We start from the raw sequence: 19,458 nt of genomic DNA on the forward strand, positions 1-19,458 counted from the left end.
ACCAGGGAGGAAGCTGAGGGAGTTTCTGCCCAGTGGCCACTGTAACCAGGGATGATGAAATGCAGTCATCTTGTAAGAGGCTGGAAGTGGTGACATCTGGGGTAAAAGTGATGTAGAAGACCCAGGTGGGACGAGTCAGGTGTGGCTCTGGTCATTGCTAAGCCTGGCTGGGGTTAAAGGATATCACTTGTGGTGGCTCCAAGTGCCACGTTTGTGCGACTTCTGGCTGTGCTCAGCCACTTGAGTGTGCATTTAATAAAAGACGCAGTTGTGCAAGGTTTAGGCATTGGAAGGATCGGGGGGCAGGAAAATTGAGGGGACTGATGAGAGCGTGATTAAAGAGATGAATAATAATAAAATGATGATGATGTTACGGCAGTAGGGACGGTGGTGGGCGGAGCAATGGGGTTCCCAGGCTGAGTCTAAGTCATGCCTTCGGATAGAATCCCACAACTCGTGACTGTGTTTGTTCTGACATCAGCGTGTGGAGATTGAGTACAGGTGGTTTATCGAATCGCAGGTGTCTGAGGAAGACAGGATGGCAAAGTAGCCACTTCCCAGGCCAGCCCCTGAGAAAAGATGACCACAGGCAAAACATTCTCTAACTTGCACACCAAGCACCTTCTAGAACTGTATCTGACACACAGCAAGCGATGGAGAGTGACGAGGATTTCGGTGAGTTGATGGATGTGAACTGCTCAGGACAGTGCTGGCAGCTGGCAGGCGCTAAGTTAACTACCGTTATGACTGGGATTGTTTGTGAGCTCGTGTGAGATATTCCCAGGAGTTGCCACAAATATTTAATTAAGGGACACTTTAAAAGGTTGCTGAGGTCCCACATTATGCAAGTGGGGGACATGAGCCGGGAGCTTTTTAATTTTAACTGGTACTGTGACCCCATTTGTACACACAGGCTGATGAGGCCTGGGTGAACCTGGGTTACAGTAGCAATAATAAAATCGATCATCTCAACAGGATCTAGAGTGTTTTAGTCCATATCGGGCATTATCCTCACACATTTCATTTATACGTATAACATACCTTCTGCAATGTAACTATTATTACCACCATTTTATAGACGGAGAAATGGGTTCCAAGAGATAATAATTTGCCAAGATCACCAATCAAGCCAACAATGGAGCTGGGATTTGGATAACGGGGCCTGGGCTTGTTAGAGAAGAAGAAAAGGTCTAAGAGAGAATGGCAGAGTAGAAGAAAGCGGAGCGCTCGAGAGCCTGGAATACTCCTGCTGCTGCTACCATGTGAACATTACAAAATGTCTGGAAGGTGCCGGAGCCCAGACCAAGGGCTTTAATGCGTGGACTCATCAATTATGTTTCTGTGCTGTAGGAATTATTCGACCATTATCTTACGGATGAAGAGATGGCGTTTCGGAGCCGTTAAATAACTTGCTCCAGGCCACACAACAAACGCGAGCTGTGCACCCAGTTGATGTGTCCATGCTCTTGACTGGGCAGGACCAAGACCTGTTTCTGTAAGCAAATTGTTATTAGAACACAGCCACGCCCGTTGCTTTCTGTTCAGCCTTTGGGTGCTTTCATGCTATAAGGGCAGTGCTGAGGAACCGAGACAGACCGCGTGGCTCGCAAGCCTGAACTATTTACTGCCTGGCCCTTTAAGAAAAAATTCGGCACCCTCGGCTCTCGACCCCACACTCTTCATCTTGCCTTCATTAATCTAAAAGCAGAATGAGAATAAAAGGATGGGATAGTTGGAGGGATGAGAAAATGTGATCAGGAAGTATCAGAAAGCATTCAGTCTATGACAAGGAGCTAGAGGATAGCCGAGGCATGGCCTTGGGACAAAGGTCCAGGCACTGTGCCCCCAGGAGCTGGATGGGCTGTCCACATGGGTGCTGAAGTTATCCAGGAGGGTGGGATGCTTTGGGGTAGAGGGGAGGACTGAGCCTCATATCAGAACCCTCAGCAAATGCAGGGGCGTGGCAACAAAGATGTCAGCTGATGGCACGAGCTGAGGTTCTGAGACTCAAGAAGACCTAGGCATGATCCTCATAGAACAAGGAGCGAAGGGGAGTAGTGATGTGGAAGCAGAAATGAGGTGCCAGGAGAACGTGAGGCCCCTTTTCTCCCAGGCCTGGGGCACCTGGGTGTGAGGGACTAAGCCACCCAGAGGGCCGCAGAGAGGCGGGGGCTCTGCAGGTGGCAGCGGGCTCCCCGTGATCCCATCCAATGCTCTCCTCGCCACACTACACCTTCCCCATCCCTGGCCAGGTTTGGCCAGCCCTGCTCTCAGTCATCTCTCTCTGCTCCCAGGGCCTTCGTCACCTCTGCTCCCAGGGCCCTCGTCATCTCTGCTCCCAGGGCCCTCGTCACCTCTGCTCCCAGGGCCCTCGTCACCTCTGCTCCCAGGGCCCTCACCTGTGTAGTCGATGACGAAGCCGGCGTTGCTCACTGACGCATCGCTGCGGAAGGCGAGGAAGAGGCTGTTGCTACTGCTCTCGATGCGGCCTGGGAGCTGGGAGCCGTAGAAGCTTCCTATGAGGGGGCTGAGAGAGTCCCGTCCATCGTAGATATGGAGGAAGTCATAGCCAGGCTCCAAGTTAAAGCTGGGGAACAAAAACATCCCGCCCCCATCCCACTAAGGTCAAATAAAGACGGTACTGGCCTCGGGTTCGACCGAAGGACAGGGCCTCCATCCCCCCAGCGCCCAACCCAAGACCTACTGGTGGGGAGGGGGAGGATGAAGCCCCCGTGACCTCCCAATAGGGAGAGAAGGTGGATAAGGCAGCCTCGGGCGGAGGAACCAGATTCTAGCATCGGTGTCCAGAAAGCTGGAGTTGAAAACCTATTTTAGCTGGAGCTAAAATATTTAAAAAAATCGCAATATATTTGACATGGCACGTAAATTTGAGGCACACAACATGTTGATTGGATACATTTGTCCATTGTTGCATGATTGCTACTGTAGCAATAATCAGCACCTCTGACACATCACATAATTATCGTTTCTTTTTAGTGGTTGGAATGGTTAAGATCTAGCCTATTAGCGAGTTTGATGATGATAACACAATACTGTTGTCTATATTTACTACGCTGTGCACAGAAGGGAAAATCAGTTACCAGCTCTACACACAGAGTGCTCAGAACCCAGGTCTCTTACCTGCCTCTAATGTCTTTATACTGTCCACGTTGCACCCCCTTTTCTGAGGGGAAAGAGCCACGCCACGAGCCATTCCCAGGCAGGAAGGGGCCTATTCTGATGAAGGACCCTCACTTTACTCCTTCACCCTGGGGCTGGTTCTCAGCTCTCCTCAGGATCTGCTCCCATCCCACTCCTGGCTCTCACAGGTATGCCTCTTTCTCAGCAATCCTGACCTTAGTCTAGGAAAAAACTCATTTTACAAACTGTCTCAGCTTAGCAAATTGAATATTAGAGTTTTTGAGTGTAATTTGCCCTATTGGAATGGTTAGCATGAAAATGATGGAAAACACTAAGGACTGGCAAGAACATGGAGCCACTGGAATGCTCATATCCCACTGGTGGGAGTGTAAATTGGTTCAACCACTTGGGAAAACTGTTTTGCAGTATCTACTAGGCCTGAACATATGCGTGCCCTACGATGCAGCGGTGCCGCTCTTGGGTGTACATCCAACAAAGGCAATTGGTGCCAATCAAGGGTGTAAAGATGGAAACAACAGAAGTAAATGAGTTTGCAGAGAATAGAGTTCTGATGCAAACTGGTTCATAGCCCAACCAAGGGCTAGGATACTCAGACACTCCACTTGGCAGGACTGAGAACAAAATGGCGGTTCTACCCTTTAGCTAAGACATGGCAGAGAGATGAGGCCATGAAATATCAAGGACAAAAGGGGTAGGGCTGCAGAGAGACAGGATGGGGATCTGGGAGGACTGGAGGTGGAGCCAGGTGTGCACTGGCCTCGCTCCTACACAGCACCCTCTCACACTGGTGTCAGCTGCAGGGTCACCCCACCATTGCTGGGTCTATGGTCTTCTGGCTCCCATAGTTCAGCCGCTTCATTGACTCTTTCAAAGGGCACCAGGGAAGGGTTTGGGAGTGGGTCAATTTGGGTCACAAATTATGACTCCATCACTTCCAAAATGCCTTCCATCTGCCCCTGCCCTCCATCAATCATCAGGTTTTATCTGAGCACCCTCAGTACGCTAGGCACTGTGCAAGGTGCCTAGGATACAGGAATGCATCCTTTCTTCAAGATGGTGACGGATCTGAAGGAAATGACAGACGTGAGGACAGCAAAGTCTAAAGTCTGTACAGGCATGTGGGAACACAGCACCAGGTTTGTGGGGGAGGATGGGAACGAAGCTTGTCTTGGGCATTAAAAGACCCTCAGCGATTGGACAAGGAGGGAAAAGGAAGTCGCTATGAAGGGAGAAGCAGAAGCAAAGTCACGAGGCATGAAATGATTTTGGAGACTGTGAGTAGTTTGGTCTGAAGCCCAGGGGTTAGACGGGGTGGGGTTAGGACTGGGTGGGGGATCTGAGGGGAGAGGTAGGCAGGGGCCACATGGCTTGGAATGAAACTCAAAAGACTGGACCAAAAAAAAATCAGCAAAACAGAACAAGCAAAAGGTTTGGAACCTTAATTTATAGAGAAGAAGGAGCCATTATAGGATTCAGAAATAAAGGATACATTTGTTTCTTTGTTTTTGAACGGAGGTATAATTTATACACCATGAAATAATCAGCTCTAAAGTAAATCATTCTCAGTTTTGACACATGGATATCAAGATCCAGAGGTTTCCACCATCCTCCAAATTTCCCAGGTGCCCCTTCCCATCCCCGCCCCCAGAAGACACCACTGAACTGATTTTTATCACCTCGATTCGTTTTGCTGATCCTAAAATTTCATATTAGTGGAATCATACATTATGTACTCTGGTGTGTCTTGTATCAGTCAGCGGGAGATTTTGAGATTCATCCACGTTGTTGCATGTGTCAGTAGTTCGTTTCTTTTTACTGCTGAGTCGTATATTACCGTATGTTAAAATGGAAAGTGAGGCGTATATTTCAGCGTTTTCCAGGGTCAACATCACACTGACAGCTAGCTAAAGACGAGATTGGCACGGGAGGCAAAGATGGGGAGGAACCCGTTAGGAGCCTATGGCAGTAATTCAGACAGAAAGCAATAAGGGCTTCAACCAAGCCAGCAGCCGGGGGAATGCAGAAGAAGGGAAAATCTGAGGTTAAGGCAGCAGAGGCTCATGCCTCGGCCTCTAACAGAAGGAGCAGTGAAGGTGGATGACGGGGCTGCTCCCCCAGTTTCAGAATAGAGCTCATCTGTGGGGAGAAGCAGGAGGCTTAGTTTTGTATGTGTTGTAATTGAGGAGCCTGCAGGTATCAGACAGAGACCATCCAACAGTTGGCTATGGAGTCTGCAGCCTACAAGAGAGTTTGGGCGGGTGGTAGAGGGGAGTCTCCAGTTTACAAGAGGAGAGTGAAGCATCGGAGAGGATGAGCTTGTCCAGGAAGGAGGTGTGGCGAGAAGACAAGGAATCTGTGACAGAGCCTGGCAAAGGGCATGAAAAAGAAGCCACAAAGTCCCAGAAGGAGCTGGAGGGCCAGTGGGAAGTAAGTCCACAAAACCAAGGGGAGAAGCAGAGGAAGGATGGAGGGAGTGATGAAAAGGATAAAGCATGGGAAGTGCTATTTGCTTTGGCAGCCAGGAGTGCGTGGGAGTTTCAGAGGAGTTTCCAGTGGAACCGTGGAGGAAGAAACCAGATGTCAGTGATGTGAAAGTGAACAACAGGCGAGGAAGGAGAGAAAAGCAGAGACAATTCTTTTGAAGAGTTTGCTTTTAAAAGAAACCAAGGAGATGGTGGCGGAGCTTGAAGCGGGAGCAGCTGAGAGACACCTGGGCTGTTCCTACACTGGGGAAGCAGATGGGAGGAGCCGGTGAGAGCAGAGGAGGAGAATTCAGAAGGGCAGGGGAGAAAGGACCCAGCAGTGCCCTACTTTCTGCATCTTAGCATCATCAGAGGTTAAAAAAAAGAAAGGAAGAAAGAAAGAAATAATAATAGCTACTTCATAAATTATCCTAAGGATTAAATAAGACAATAATATGTGTGAAGCCATGGAGCACAGTGCTGGGCACACAGGAGATGTTCAATAAATGCTGGTTTCTCTCCTTTTCTGGACTCCTTCACCCCCCTGGGATGAAACCCCGCTCACAGCAGACCTATGTATACTCACCCAGAGACCCGGGTTTGCACCCCTTGCTGCTCTGAACCCTCCATCTCCCACCGGGGGGAAAGGTACATACATGTTAAATACCAGGGCGATGACGTAGTCTGGAGAGACGGTCACCTTCCAGTCGCACTCCTTGCCTGGCGGGTAGGGTTCTGGGTAATTTGGTGACAGGATGACTCCCGAAGGTCCCGTCAGGTCTCCCCCGCAGGGAGCTGAAGAGAGAGGAAGATGAGGGTGAGACTGTCCCCTTCACCTGGTCACCTTTCAATGGGTATTGGTAGAGGAGGGACTGAGTCTGATACACCTAAATTAGAACTTGGCTCCAGGGGCCCAGGGGAGGGTGGATTGCAATGGGCATGAGGTTTCACCTTCAAGTGATGGAGATGTTTGGAACAGGATAGAGGAGGTGCTTGTACAACATTGTCAATGTACTAAATGTCACTGAACTGTTCATTTTTCAATGGTTAATTTTATGATATGGGAATTGCACCATGCTGTTATTAAAAAGCAAAACCAAAGTACCTGGCTCTGCCACTTCCTGGCTGTGTGACCTTAGGGAATTTACCTAACCTCTCTGGACTTCAGTGTCCTTCCTCTATTGCACAGATAATACCTCTTTCATGGGGGTAGTTGTAAAGGTTTTAGAGATGTCTGTTAAAGCACTTGGCATACCGTACATAGTCAATGTATAGAGCCATCACTAGGCTTTTAGATATGAAATACACGGTCTACTTCCAGGGCCTCACACCCTGTCTCTGGGCGAGCTTTGTGGGTATTCACCACGAGTCCCAGCGCACTTAATGTCAGGAGGAGCGGAAAGCAATCGTGTACCTGCCAAGTGTGCCTGGCCTCCTACACTGCCAGTGCTCTTAGGGCTGTAGATACCTTCCAATTTTCTCAAAGGCCTTTGTCCAAGAGATCACGTGTTCCTCTGTTGTACGGAGATATTACAAAACCCCAATTAGTCCACAGTGGTCCCCCTCCCCTGAGATGATGGGCCTTTCCAGGGGCAGGGAGTGGGGAGGTGGCCAGGGATACAGCAAGCGATTCATCCAGAGCCCTCTGGGGGTACTTCCCAGATCCTGAATCAGGGTCTCCCCCAAATGGCTGGGTTATTGCTCCATAGCATGAGGGTCTGATAAAGTAGAGGCTGGGGGTGTATGGGGCCGCTAACAGGAAAAGATGGCTGACACTCTAAACATGGCTTGGTCTGAAAACCTCAGGGCAGCAATGGAGGTTGGCGGTACTTTAGGCAAATGGTGAGCCCACAGGAATGGACATGGAGGTGGGAGCCAAGGGTACATCCAGGACTGAACTCCAGAGTGGCCATTTGCTCGTCCCAGGGCTGAGCTTTATTGCCTCAGTGTAGCTTTTACTCGGGGTGAGGTTAAAGGGCTGGATCAATCCCCAGCAGGGTCTCTTTACAAGATGGTAGGTCTTCAGACCAGGCCATTAAAGCCCTAACGTGGCTGAACACAAAACCCGAGGCGTCCTGAGTAGTGTGGGGTTTTTTCTGTGGAGAATATATCTCAAGTACCAACTTGAGTACCAGAAACACTCAAGTGGACACACCTATTAAGTGTCAGACACATGTACAGCATTTCAGATCCATTATCTCATTTCTGTCTCATAACAACTTGCTGAGCCATGGATTATTCTTCCTGACTCAGCAAGGAGGAAACTGAGGCTCAGAGAGGTTAAGGAACTTGCCCAGAGGCACTCTGAGACTCAGACCCACATCTGCCTGGTCCCAAAGTCCGTCACTTCCCCATTCTTCTGCACTGCCTCGGAATCGTTGGCCGCAGTGGGAGGGGAGAGGGCTGTCCCTCCCTGCAAGCTGGCAGGGGCGGGGCCCCAGGAGAAGAGATTCTAGGAGCGAGGATGGTCCCTCGAGTGTGGTCTGCCTTGTATCTCACTCACTTCTTCTCCACTGAACCCTCTCTAGACAAGATGGTTTGGATGGATGGGACAGACTAGAGGCCTGCCTGATAAGGATAAAATATTGGACTTAACAAAGCAAGACCACACAGTGCAGTCCACAGAGTGGCCCTACCGAGTCTGGGCTAGAAACACAGTGACGCAGCCAGTGAGAGTAGGAAGCCCAGTCATGGCAGCAGGTCCAGCTACCGCGGCATCTTCCCAATGATGCCTCCATTCGGGCAAGGGCTGCTAGGCACGACCTGCCTTTACAGCCCAGGGGTTCCTTCCCTTAAGCTGCCACAGGTGGGGTGAATCTGGGTGTTTCAAAACTGCTCTCGTTATTCTTCTGCCAACCCCCAAAGTGCCCTCCGTGTGTTTGGGTTCGTGGCCCCCGCCCTGGCCCAGCTCCCTGACAGATGCTCCCCAGTATCGGACAGTCAGGCATCCGCTTCCCACTCAGGACCCCGGCGTGGGCCTCACCGCCCTCTGCCAGTTGTCTTCAAGGACCTGGCTGGACTCCTGGGCTGCTTCACCCACAGGACAGACAGGTCCCGCTGCTTGGGCGGGGCTGGCAGAGGGGCACAAAGTCCCCCTTCCCCTTCTAGGCCCAGGCACTGGCCAGCAGGACAACTGAGCTGCAGGAGACTAAATGAGGCCTGGGTGACATCCCAGTGGCACCCCATCCTTTCAGCGGGTACTCAACCAAGCTGGACCAGAAGCCAGGCCTCCCTTCCAATCCTGGGCACTGGCGCCCCCTCGCCCCACCGTCAGGCCTGGTCTGCTCCCCACTGAGTTAGAAGGAGAAGCCAGGCTCCATCCTCAGGCCCAGGCTTGACCTTACAAACCACGTTGCCCAGGTTGGAATGGGAACAGGTGATCATTCCAGGCGGTTAAAAAGCGGGCAGGCTGTGCCGACAGGTGAGAGTTGTGAAAAAGACCAACGATTTCGACGTTACACAGTCCTGGGTTCCAATTTTGACCCGGCTACCTCCTAACTGTGACTCTGCTCAAGACCATCCCACCTCTCTGAGCCTCTGTTATCTAATCTATAAAATAAAAAAAAAAAGAGAAAGAATAATGACGATAATGGCCTCTAACATACCCAACGTTTACTATGAACCAGGCATGGTTCTAAGTGCTTTACGGCATTGTCTTATTCAATTCTCAAAACAACCCCATGTGGGCTTCCCTGGTGGCGCAGTGGTTGACAGTCTGCCTGCTAATGCAGGGGACATGGGCTCGAGCCCCGGTCCGGGAAGATCCCACATGCCGCGGAGCAACTAGGCCCGTGAGCCATGGCTGCTGGGCCTGCGCGTCTGGAGCCTGTGCTCCGCAATGGGAGAGGCCGTGATAGTGAGAGGCCCGCGCACCGCGATGAAGAGTGGCCCGCACTTGCCACAACTAGAGAAAGCCCTCGCACAGAAACGAAGACCCAACACAGCCATAAATAAATAAAATAAAATTAAAAAGTGTACAGGTTTTAATTTAAAAAAACAAACAAACAAAACAAACAAACAAAAAACCCCAAAAAACAACCCCATGAGATAGGTACTATTATCTTCCCTGTTTTACAGGGCAGGAAAATGAGGCACAGGGAGATGAAGTGATTTGTCTAAGGCTACACAGTTTGTCACGGTAAAGCGGGACTCGAACCCAGGCAGCTGGAATCCAGAACCCAAGCTCTAAACTTACGCACGGTGATTTCACTTGTGAATACGTAGGTACAACGTCTATCCCAGCACCTGTCATGGGGATGACGCTCCATGAACATTTGTTATCGCCCTTTGCTTCCTCCCTATAATGAAGGGGGATGAAGACCAGCCAGACCGTCCTGGCAGACTGCCAAGGGAGCTGGAAATTAGGGGCTTGTCACTGGGATTTCCAGACCGTTTGAGAGGACAGGCAGGTGTTCACTTAGTTGCGAGGAACATCTCCCCACGCCGAGCGCAGAAGAGTGGGTAACGAAAGCTGAATTAACCTCTCCGCTCTGCTGGCTGCCCGTTTACTGGGTCAGAGAGTTGAAGCAATTTCCCCAAGGCTACTGAACTAGTAAATGGCAGAGCCAGGAACTGAACCTGGATCTGTCTTCTTCAATATCCTATACTCTCTCAACGTAGCACAACACATAGTTGAGAACTGAGATTGCTCTGAAACCCAGGTCTCGCCTTCCTGTCTGCAGTACGTTCACGGAGATCCAACCACACATACCCATGTGACTCCTCATTGCCACCGAGGGACAGGACTTAGTGTCAACACCAGGCCTCAGAGCATGCCCAGCAAAGGCCAGTCCTCAGATGCCTGGACAGCGCCTCCCCTGAGTCTGTGTGCAAAGAGGTGCAGGGCGTCGCCGGGGTGGGCAATGCTGGGGTGCATCTCAGGAAGTCCCCTGAGCCCATCTCCGGGGTGGGAATCAGTGTGGGAGGTAGGAAAATGAAAAGCTTTGCATTCAGACTGATGTGGGTGTGACTCTTGACTCTGCCAAATCCCGGCTCTGGGATTTGAGGCAAGATGCTCAAAGTCGCCTAAGCTTCAGTCTCCTCTACTGTGAAATGAGGGAACGGTACTCATTACAGAGAGCTGCAGGGAAAGTTAAGTGAGGGTGTGTAAGTAAATGTCCAGTTGCACACAGTAAGGACTCCACGACTACTGGTCTCTTCTAAGAGCCATCGCTGATACAGCAGAGAACCGCACTCAGTAGTTTGCCTGAGGAAAAGAGCCATGTGGACGTGAGCCCCTGGAACGTTTGTTTCCATCAATTTCTTTCTTTCCTGTCCTCCTCTCCCTTCAAGTTCCTTCCTCCTCCCAGCCTTAAGGAACTGGGGAGCAGGATCGATTCCTCAGGCACCAACCCTTACGAGCTGCATAACCTTGGACACATCACAGAGCCTCCACTGCTTCATCTGGCAAATGGGGAGATTTAAGGACTAAGGACAGATCTGGAGAACCAAAACCCAGGCAACCAATAATTTCCTTGCCAAGAGGAAGAGCAAAGGTCTTTCCTTTACCTCCAGGTCTGTGGCTGCCCTTCTAGCGCTCCAGGTAATAGAAGGGTCATTTCAGAACCTGAAGACCCTTGCTACCTGAGGTGATCCACAGTCCTCCTTCCAATCTATAGGGTCTGGGTCAGGAGAAGAGGGACAGGCACACCTGGCTTAAAAATCTTTGGGACCATTTTGGAGAGTGAAGGATTCATAGTGTGTAGAGTGTGGGTGTGTGAATGCGAGTGAGTGTGTGTACACATAGACACGCGAAGCAGAGTAGACTTTGAGTTTTCTGCGACCTTCAGCTCTTCTGACTCTCCTGGCCAGGCTCAAGATGCAGCTGCCACTTAAGTGGGTAGGAGGTCTGGAGCACACAAGTGGTGGGACCAGAGGGGAGGGTTCACACTGCAGCTGCTTTGTACCGATGCACGTTGGTGGGCTGGGCTGCCAGAAGAATCTGTTCTCGATCTTCACACAGCTGATCTCTGCACTTCCCTGCAGTGCATAGCCGGGGTCACACTGGAACACCGTGGAGTCACCGGCTTCCCAACTGTCGCCACTCCGGCTCCCATTCTGGGGGACCCCAGGGTCATTGCAGGATGTTGCTGTGGACACTGGGATAAGAAAACAGAGGAGGAAGTGGGGTTGCCTAAGTGTCTGCCAGACAGCGAGGCTCCTGGCTCACCACCCTCACTGACATCACCACGTCCATCACCAGGGCCACTGCTGGAATCTCCATTACCTCCCGCCGGTGTAACAGCGGGAGCAACAGCGCCACCATCTCCGTTCTCACACCCATTACTGTCACCACCTCCACCACTACTTGTGACCATCACTTATTCTACTGGTACCCTCACCATTACCATCATCCACCTGTCCTGGGATACTATACTATGAGTTAAGCATGACTGCACCGCTATGACTGTAGGACTGAGTTCAACTTGTTATAACGATACAAGCCTTATTACAAAGATTAGCTTTGCAATTTTGCAAAATGTAGCTAACATGATCCGTATGAGGGAGTGACAAGGTAATTAAGCATAAACTCCAATATTCAACCAGAAAGGTCTGCAAAGGAGTTTGGGAGTTGTCCTGCCTGAATGCTGAGCAGTGGTTGAGAAGATGCTTGGAGTTACTAAGGTCAGGTGAAGGTCATGTTCTCCCTTGTATGGCAAACCACCAACAACTCATCAGACTGAAACCCGAGAGAATTCTGGTGTTTGTAGCAAGTGGCGAAGTAGAGTTCAAAATAAGTATAAATAGTTGGGGTGTATTAAAAATTCTAAAAACTCAGGAATTTGGGAGATGTTTGTAGTCTAATACCAGACAGCATAATACAGAGAAGGTGTTTTAAGAGCAAACATCAAATGAATGATGGAAGGGAGGAATAAATAATCAAAGCACAACTGAGGGAACAAATGGACAAAATGCAGCATGAGAAAACACACCAAAGGAAATGGTACAACAGGAACTCCAGAGAAAAGATTCTGAGGCAGCTGCCTCCGCGGCCCCCGCCTGTGTCATCGTTCACAGACTGTGGTTGGCAGGCCCCAGGGACAGGAGGTTCTGGAGGACACAGGACCCATAATGTTCATTGGCTTGTTTTTCTCAGAAATTCTGGCAGTTTTTCTCAGAAATTCTGGGAAAAATAACTTTTACACTAAGACAAATGAATTTATTATGGAGTAGAATGTAGGATTCACATTAGTTCTTAAGCAAACCAGGAAGCCTCAAAGAGATTTTATGCTTCCTACATCCCTCAGATCTCCTGGGGATATACATTCACTCTCCTCTGCTTTTAGGATGACTTCGGTGGAAAAGCCCAGGGCAACTGTATACACTAATAGCACTAATTATACCATCTAGGATTGCACGGACGAGTCGGGAGTTAGAGTATCTAATACCTTACACCCAGTAACGGCTAAGACAGTATGCAACAAACCGAGGCCCACAGCCAAATCTGGCTCTGTGCCTGTTCTTACAAATAAAGTTTTATTGGAACACAGGCATGCTCACTTGTTTACATATTGTCTACAGCTGCTTTCATGCTCCGACAGCAGAGTGGAGTTGTTACGACAGAGATCATGTGGTCCACAAAGCCTGGACTTGCACAGAAAAAGATTTACCGCCTGTACTTTCACGGAAAAAGCTTACCCACCCCTGGTTTATGGTCTCTCACACTCTCCTCTTTTGAGATCACATTTTAAACCTACCCTTTGCTTTGATCCAGCTTTAAATCATTAACACCCTCAATGATCTGCTATCACTATGCTCCAGGTACACTGGTAAAATCTCCTTCCAATACAGCCAGCTTAGCCCCCTCCATCTTCCCCCATCCCTGCGCCCAGGGGCCTTTGCACCTGCTGGCCCTTCTGCCTGGAATGCTCTTGCCATGCATCTTCCCATGCCAGCTCCATCCTGTCATTTAGTTTTCAGCTCCAATATCCTCTTCTCATACAGGCCTCTTTGGTCACCTTCTGGGCTCATCCCTTAACCCCCTTCCATCAAATTTGTCACATTATCCTGTTTTGTTCTCTTCATAACACCATCTGTAATCATCTTGCTAGTTCATGTGTTTGCCTCTTACTTGTGCATCTCTACAGGAATAGAGACCTTGGGTGTTTTGATCTCAACTGTATCTCCAGGGCCTAGAGTGGTACCTGGCACACAGTGGTGTTCGGTAAATATTTCTTGGGTGAATAAATAAATGAACAAACTATCACCATCAGATACTTACTGAACTTATAAAGTCAAACAAGAACCAATCTTCTTACCACCCAATTAAAAACAGACTTAGCTTTCATCTCTAGCTTTACAGCGTACACATGTAAATGATTCCTTGGAAGAAAAATAGCTCACTGTTGTGACCACACTCAGAAAGATTATTTATAGGGGAGGCAGTGGGGTGCGATGATTAAGGGCCTAGGTCTGGGAATCAGACACAGGTGTTTTGACCCAGGCTCTGCTACTTACTAACTAGATGACCTTGAATGAGAAACCTTTCTGGGCCTCAGAGCCCACATCTGCAACATGGATTAATGATGATGCCTGTACTTTGTGGTTTTTGTGAAAATTATAAGAGATAACGTTGTAGAGAGTTTAGGGTGGTGTCGGCTCTATAGATGGCAGTGGTTACGCCTTCCTCTCCTTCTTTGCTCCCGCTCACCTTTCTTCGTTCTCACTTTCTCCCTTTAATGCTACTGAATGTGAGCTGCTTGGCAAAGCCTCCAGGGAGAGGCCGGATCCGCGTAGTACACACAGGATGTTAGATGTTACACAGTCATGTTTACTCAATAAAGCCAAGCCTGCACTAACCGTCCCTGGCATTTCTGTACAATCCCCCGTCAAACACACACTATAATGTTAACATGGGGTGAGCCGTTCTCTCTTCCCTAGAGTAGTGCTGGTATTTGCTAAGCGATGACAGCAACAGGGAAGGTGACCTTTTCCAAACCTCGGGTACACCAGCACACCAGGCCAGGTAGTTTTGCCCACTCCCCTGTCTGTAGGCCTAAGTGATGTTCAGGGTGGCTTGCCCAAAGCAACTCTTGTGTTAGAGAAAAACACCCTTTCATTTGTTCAAGCCTTCCTGTGCCCAGTGGTCCAGTAAGCGGTGAGTGAGCTCCTGCTGCATACACACGCTGTGCGGGAGTCTGATGGGCATGAGGTGGCCCCTCCCCTCTAAGAGCTTCCTGTGAGCTGGCAAATAGGTGGCCAGCTCCCAGGCGAGGCCAGGTGCCTGGAACTGGCAACGTGCTGAAGAAATAGAAGTTGAGTGCTGGGGGTGCTATCGGCGACAGCAGTTTGTTCTGAATGGGGAGCTTAGGAAGAAGTGGCATCTGAGATGAACCCTGAAGGACGACAGGGCTTCTACGAGTTGGGCAATGCATGAGAAATCAGCTGAAGCTGCTGGGCGAAGGCCCGGCTCACCAGAGCGCCCAGGGACTCTGTCCCACGTGGCAACTGCAAGGACACATTGGAGGTCAGATAATGCAAATCCACGGGGGAATTTGCCGGTACGATGATGGGCTCTTCTTTTTTTTTTTTTCCTTTTTTAAAAGCCATACCCATCAGCTTGAGCACAGAGAAAATACGTGTCTCGCTTAATTATTCCCAATTCTCCTCCCGCAGCGAGTGGACTGAGCTGTCTCTTCAGCGTTCTACTCTCCTTACTGCTGGGAGAGCCTTCTATTGCTTATCCCAGCAGTCTCCAAAGTTTGTTCCATGAAATGCTAGTCTCTTGAGAGGGCCTAGAGAAAAGTCATCCATGATGAAATATGTTTGAGAATTGTGACCTACCAGACCCCTTCCTAATGCGTCTGCATTAGCAGAACAAATGTTCTCGGAGGCTCCGAACGACAGAGAACCTCTTTAGGTCTGCCTCAACCTAAGCACCTTCCTGACATGACGTGACCACACAGACTTCCTTTTCCTTTAAATACCGATTAATTGTCCATGGAACTCCTGGGAACAGATGTTGGGAAATGCTTATCTAAAATGACTCTCTTGTCGCCCCGCAGTGGGACCCTAACCTTAGGTGCGTTCAATGTTACTCACTGGTTCCCGGGGACCCTCTCCATGGGTGAATGGGTGCGGGGATTTCCAGTCAGAAGACTCCCAATGAACTCCACAAGGAGCTATTCCTCGAGAGGCCGGCAGCCTGCATGAGCGTTAAGTGGGCAAGTTCATGAGTACACAGGAACATGATCCTGGAGACCCTCATTTGCCACACATGCTGCTAAATGCTCGTCTCCATGGGGAAGACAGAGGCAGGAAAGAGCTAGAAGTAGGCTCTGTAATGCCACTGCAGCCTTCCTGGTGCTGGAGCTATACCCAACCACCCTTAGCTGACACACCTACCAGGTGAGAGTGTGGAGGCAAAGCCATGGCCCAGGTGCCACACAGCCTCGCTCTGGCATCACCATGGAAACCCCCCTCTCACATACACACAGTGGAGTAAGGAGATGGTAATGAAGACAGCTGCTGTATAATAAACATAAGCATAGACCGAGGCAGAGTCACTCGTGCAGGGAGATGAGTGATGGAAGAGGCACTTCAGAGGAGATGAGATGATGCATCGCAGGGAGAGGCAGGACCAATCATAGAAACGAGCCAGTACTGGGACTTGGATGCTTGAGCATTGCCCATTTTTGGTAGCCCGCTGTCACGCTGCTCCATAGCTGGCTACCGCAGCACTTAATTAATTGAATTTAGATGACTCGTATTTGGCTTCCGGTCCTTCCTGAGACGTGCACCAGACTAAGAACAAGAGTGTGTGACATGTCAGCTCAGCTCTTCTGTGACTGTGCTCCAAGCCAGTGTCAGCTGTCCCTCCCCTGCCTCCCTCCCCCCTCTCCACGTTTCAGCCACAGTGGACAACCCTCCACTTCCAGAGCCCGTTATCCTGCCTCTCACACATTCACACGCTCGTTGCACCCAGGATGCCCTTCTCTCTCTTTCTCATCTAATAAGGACCCACGAATCCTCCAAGTCCAACTCCATGGCAACTCGAAATCCACGTCACAGTTGACTGTGCCCTCCTTGAAATACTGTCTTTTCTCCTGTAACTTCTACTCGCCCTTCCGGTTGGAGCTTGGGCATCACCTTTCCTGGAACATCTTCCTTGATGCTCCAAGGTGACCATTATAGCTCACGTTTCTCCCTCCAGATACTTGCTGATTTGTATGTCAGTGTTTATTCACCTACCTGTCTCCCCTCCCCTCAGAGTAAGCTCGGCGCAGATATCGGAACAAGCACTACCCACGGACCAGGCACAGAGCACATGCTCAACAAATATCTTTACCCGAGTGGAGAGATGGAGGAAAGAAGGGACTTGCGGGAGGAGGAAGGGGGGTTACGGCAGGATTGATGGATGGAGGCTGGCGGAAGGTGGGCACAGACCTGAGAACTGAATGGCAAAACCCTGCTTGCTGGTGAAGAAGTCGGTGCTGAACTGCAGAACGACCAAGCTGAAGGTGCTGTGCAGGTCCTTGGGCAGGGCCGGGCCGCTGAGCTCCTTCAGCAGAACCCCATTCTCCACAGGCCCATCCCAGATGCGCAACACGTCGTGGAGCTCCTCCGTGTCAAAGACCAGGAAGTGGAGTCTGAACGGAGAGAAGAAGCAGGTGGTCACCCGGGGCTCAGCCCCTTCTTTCCAGGGGCTTCCGGTCAGGCAAAGTCATACACCTAAGACAGACTTGCAGGAAGGAAGAGGATTCGAGAGAATTATCCTCTCAATTTCCATCCAGCCTGCTCCACCCATTGGAGGTCACTAGAAAATGGGAACAAGGGTGAGGGAGGGTAGATTTTGGGCATCCTGTTTATTATCACGGAGTTTCCTGTTGCCACTGTAAAACCCCGCCCATCTCCTCAACTCTACACGGCAGTCCCCAGGCCTCACTCCTGAGCCCCTATCCCTATCATTCTAGCTGGACGGGGATGCTGAGAAGGCAGGATCTGGGGATAAAGGATAGAGGTAAAAAAACAAATACTCGGTCCAAAGCCCAGCAAGGTATTTTGTGGATATTGACAGACTGACTCTAAAGTTTATATGGAGAGGCAAGAGATCTAGAAGAGCCAGCACAACACTGAAGAAGGACACATCTGGAGAACTGACACTACCTAATGTCAAGACTCACTATAAAGCTATAGTAATCAAGATAGTGTGATATCAGTGAAATAACACAAATAAATCAAAAGTCCAGAAATGGACTCATATTAATATAGTCAATTGATCTTTAACAAAGGAGCAAAGATAGTCTTTTCAACAAATGGTGCTGAAACTACTGGACATCCACATGCAGAAATGAATCTAGACACAGACTTTATACCCTTCACAAAAATGAACTCGAAACAGATCGCAGACCTAAATGTAAACGTAAAACTATAAAACTCCTAGAAGATCACATAAGGGAAAACTCAGATGCCCTTGGGTATAGTGATAACTTATTAGATACAATACCAAAGGTACAATCCATGAAGAAAACAGGTGATAAGCTGGACTTCATTAAAAAGAAACATTGCTGCTCTGCAAAAGATAACAAGATACCAAAATCTGAGGGTGCTCAAATTCCTCATACAGAATGGCCTGGTATCTGCAAAGAACACCCTCCTGTATGCTTTAAATAATTTTTAGATTACTTATAATACTTAATACAATGTTAATGCTATGTAAATAGTTGTAAATATAATGTAAATGCTATGTAGATAGTTGCCTGTGCATGGCCAATTCAAGTTTGCTCTTTGGAACTTTGTGGATTGTTTTCAAATATTTTCCATCTGAGGTAGGTTGAATCGGTGGATCCTGAACGTGCAGATATGGAGAGCCAATTCTACACAAAGAATTCTCAAAACTCAACAGTAAGAAAACAAATAACATGATTAAAAAATGGGCTAACATTTACCAGATACCTCACTAAAGAAGATATGCAAATGACACATAAGCATGTGAAAAGACGTCCCACATCGTATGTCATCGAGGAAATGCAAATGAAAAAAGCAGTAAGATACCAGTGTACACTCATTAGAATGGCTAGAATTCAGAACAGCACCAAATGCAGATGACGATGTGGAGCAACAGGGACTCTCATCACTGCTGGTGCGAACGCAAGATGGTCCAGTCACTTGCGAACACAGTTAGGCAGTTTCTCACAAAACTAAACACACTCTTACCATACGATCCAGAAACTGTGCTCGTCGGTATTTACCCAAAGGAGTTGAAAACTGATTTCCACGCAAAACCCTGCACACAGATGTTTATAGCTGCTTTACTCATAATTGCCAAAACTTGGAAGCAACCAGGATGTCCTTCAGTAGATGAATGGATAAATAAACTGTGGTACATCCAACAATGGAATATTATTCAGTGCTAAAAAGATATGAACTATCAAGCCTTGAAAAGACATAGAGGAACCTTAAATCCATATTACTAAGTGATAGAAGCCATTCTGAAAAGGCTACATACTGTATGATTCCAAGTATGTAACATTCTGAAAAAGGCAAAACTATGGAAATAGTAAAAAGGTCAGTGATTGCCAGAGGCTAGATCAGGGAGAGGGGATAAACTGGTAGAGCACACAGGATTTTTAGGGGAGTGGAAATACTCTTATGATACTGTAATAATGGATACATGTCATTCCACATTTGTTCAAACCTATAGAATATGGGCACGAAGAGCAAACCCTAATATAAACGATGGCTTCTTGGTGATAATGATGTGTCAATGAATGTAGATTCATCAGGTCTAACAAATGTACCAATCTGATGGGAGATGCTTATAATGGGGGAAGCTGTGCAGGTGTGGGGCAAGGGGGTGAATGGGAAATCTCTGTACTTTCAGCTTTGCTGTGAA

At 48.9% G+C, this 19,458-nt stretch overlaps 1 protein-coding gene across 1 annotated transcript in view; it reads right to left on the reverse strand.

Moving 5' to 3' along the window:
* CSMD2 (CUB and Sushi multiple domains 2) overlaps positions 1–19,458 on the reverse strand; it is a 668,360-nt gene that overhangs the window by 144,488 nt on the left and 504,414 nt on the right. The window contains exons 26-29 of the mRNA XM_079924609.1: positions 17,010–17,212; positions 11,531–11,722; positions 6,281–6,419; positions 2,400–2,587 (exon numbers count right to left, since the gene is read on the reverse strand). Of these exons, the coding sequence (XP_079780735.1) occupies positions 2,400–2,587; positions 6,281–6,419; positions 11,531–11,722; positions 17,010–17,212 (722 nt within the window). The remainder of the gene's footprint in view (positions 1–2,399; positions 2,588–6,280; positions 6,420–11,530; positions 11,723–17,009; positions 17,213–19,458) is intronic.

This window comes from Stenella coeruleoalba, assembly GCF_951394435.1.
Source record: "Stenella coeruleoalba genome assembly, chromosome: 1".
Lineage (NCBI taxonomy): Eukaryota > Metazoa > Chordata > Mammalia > Artiodactyla > Delphinidae > Stenella > Stenella coeruleoalba.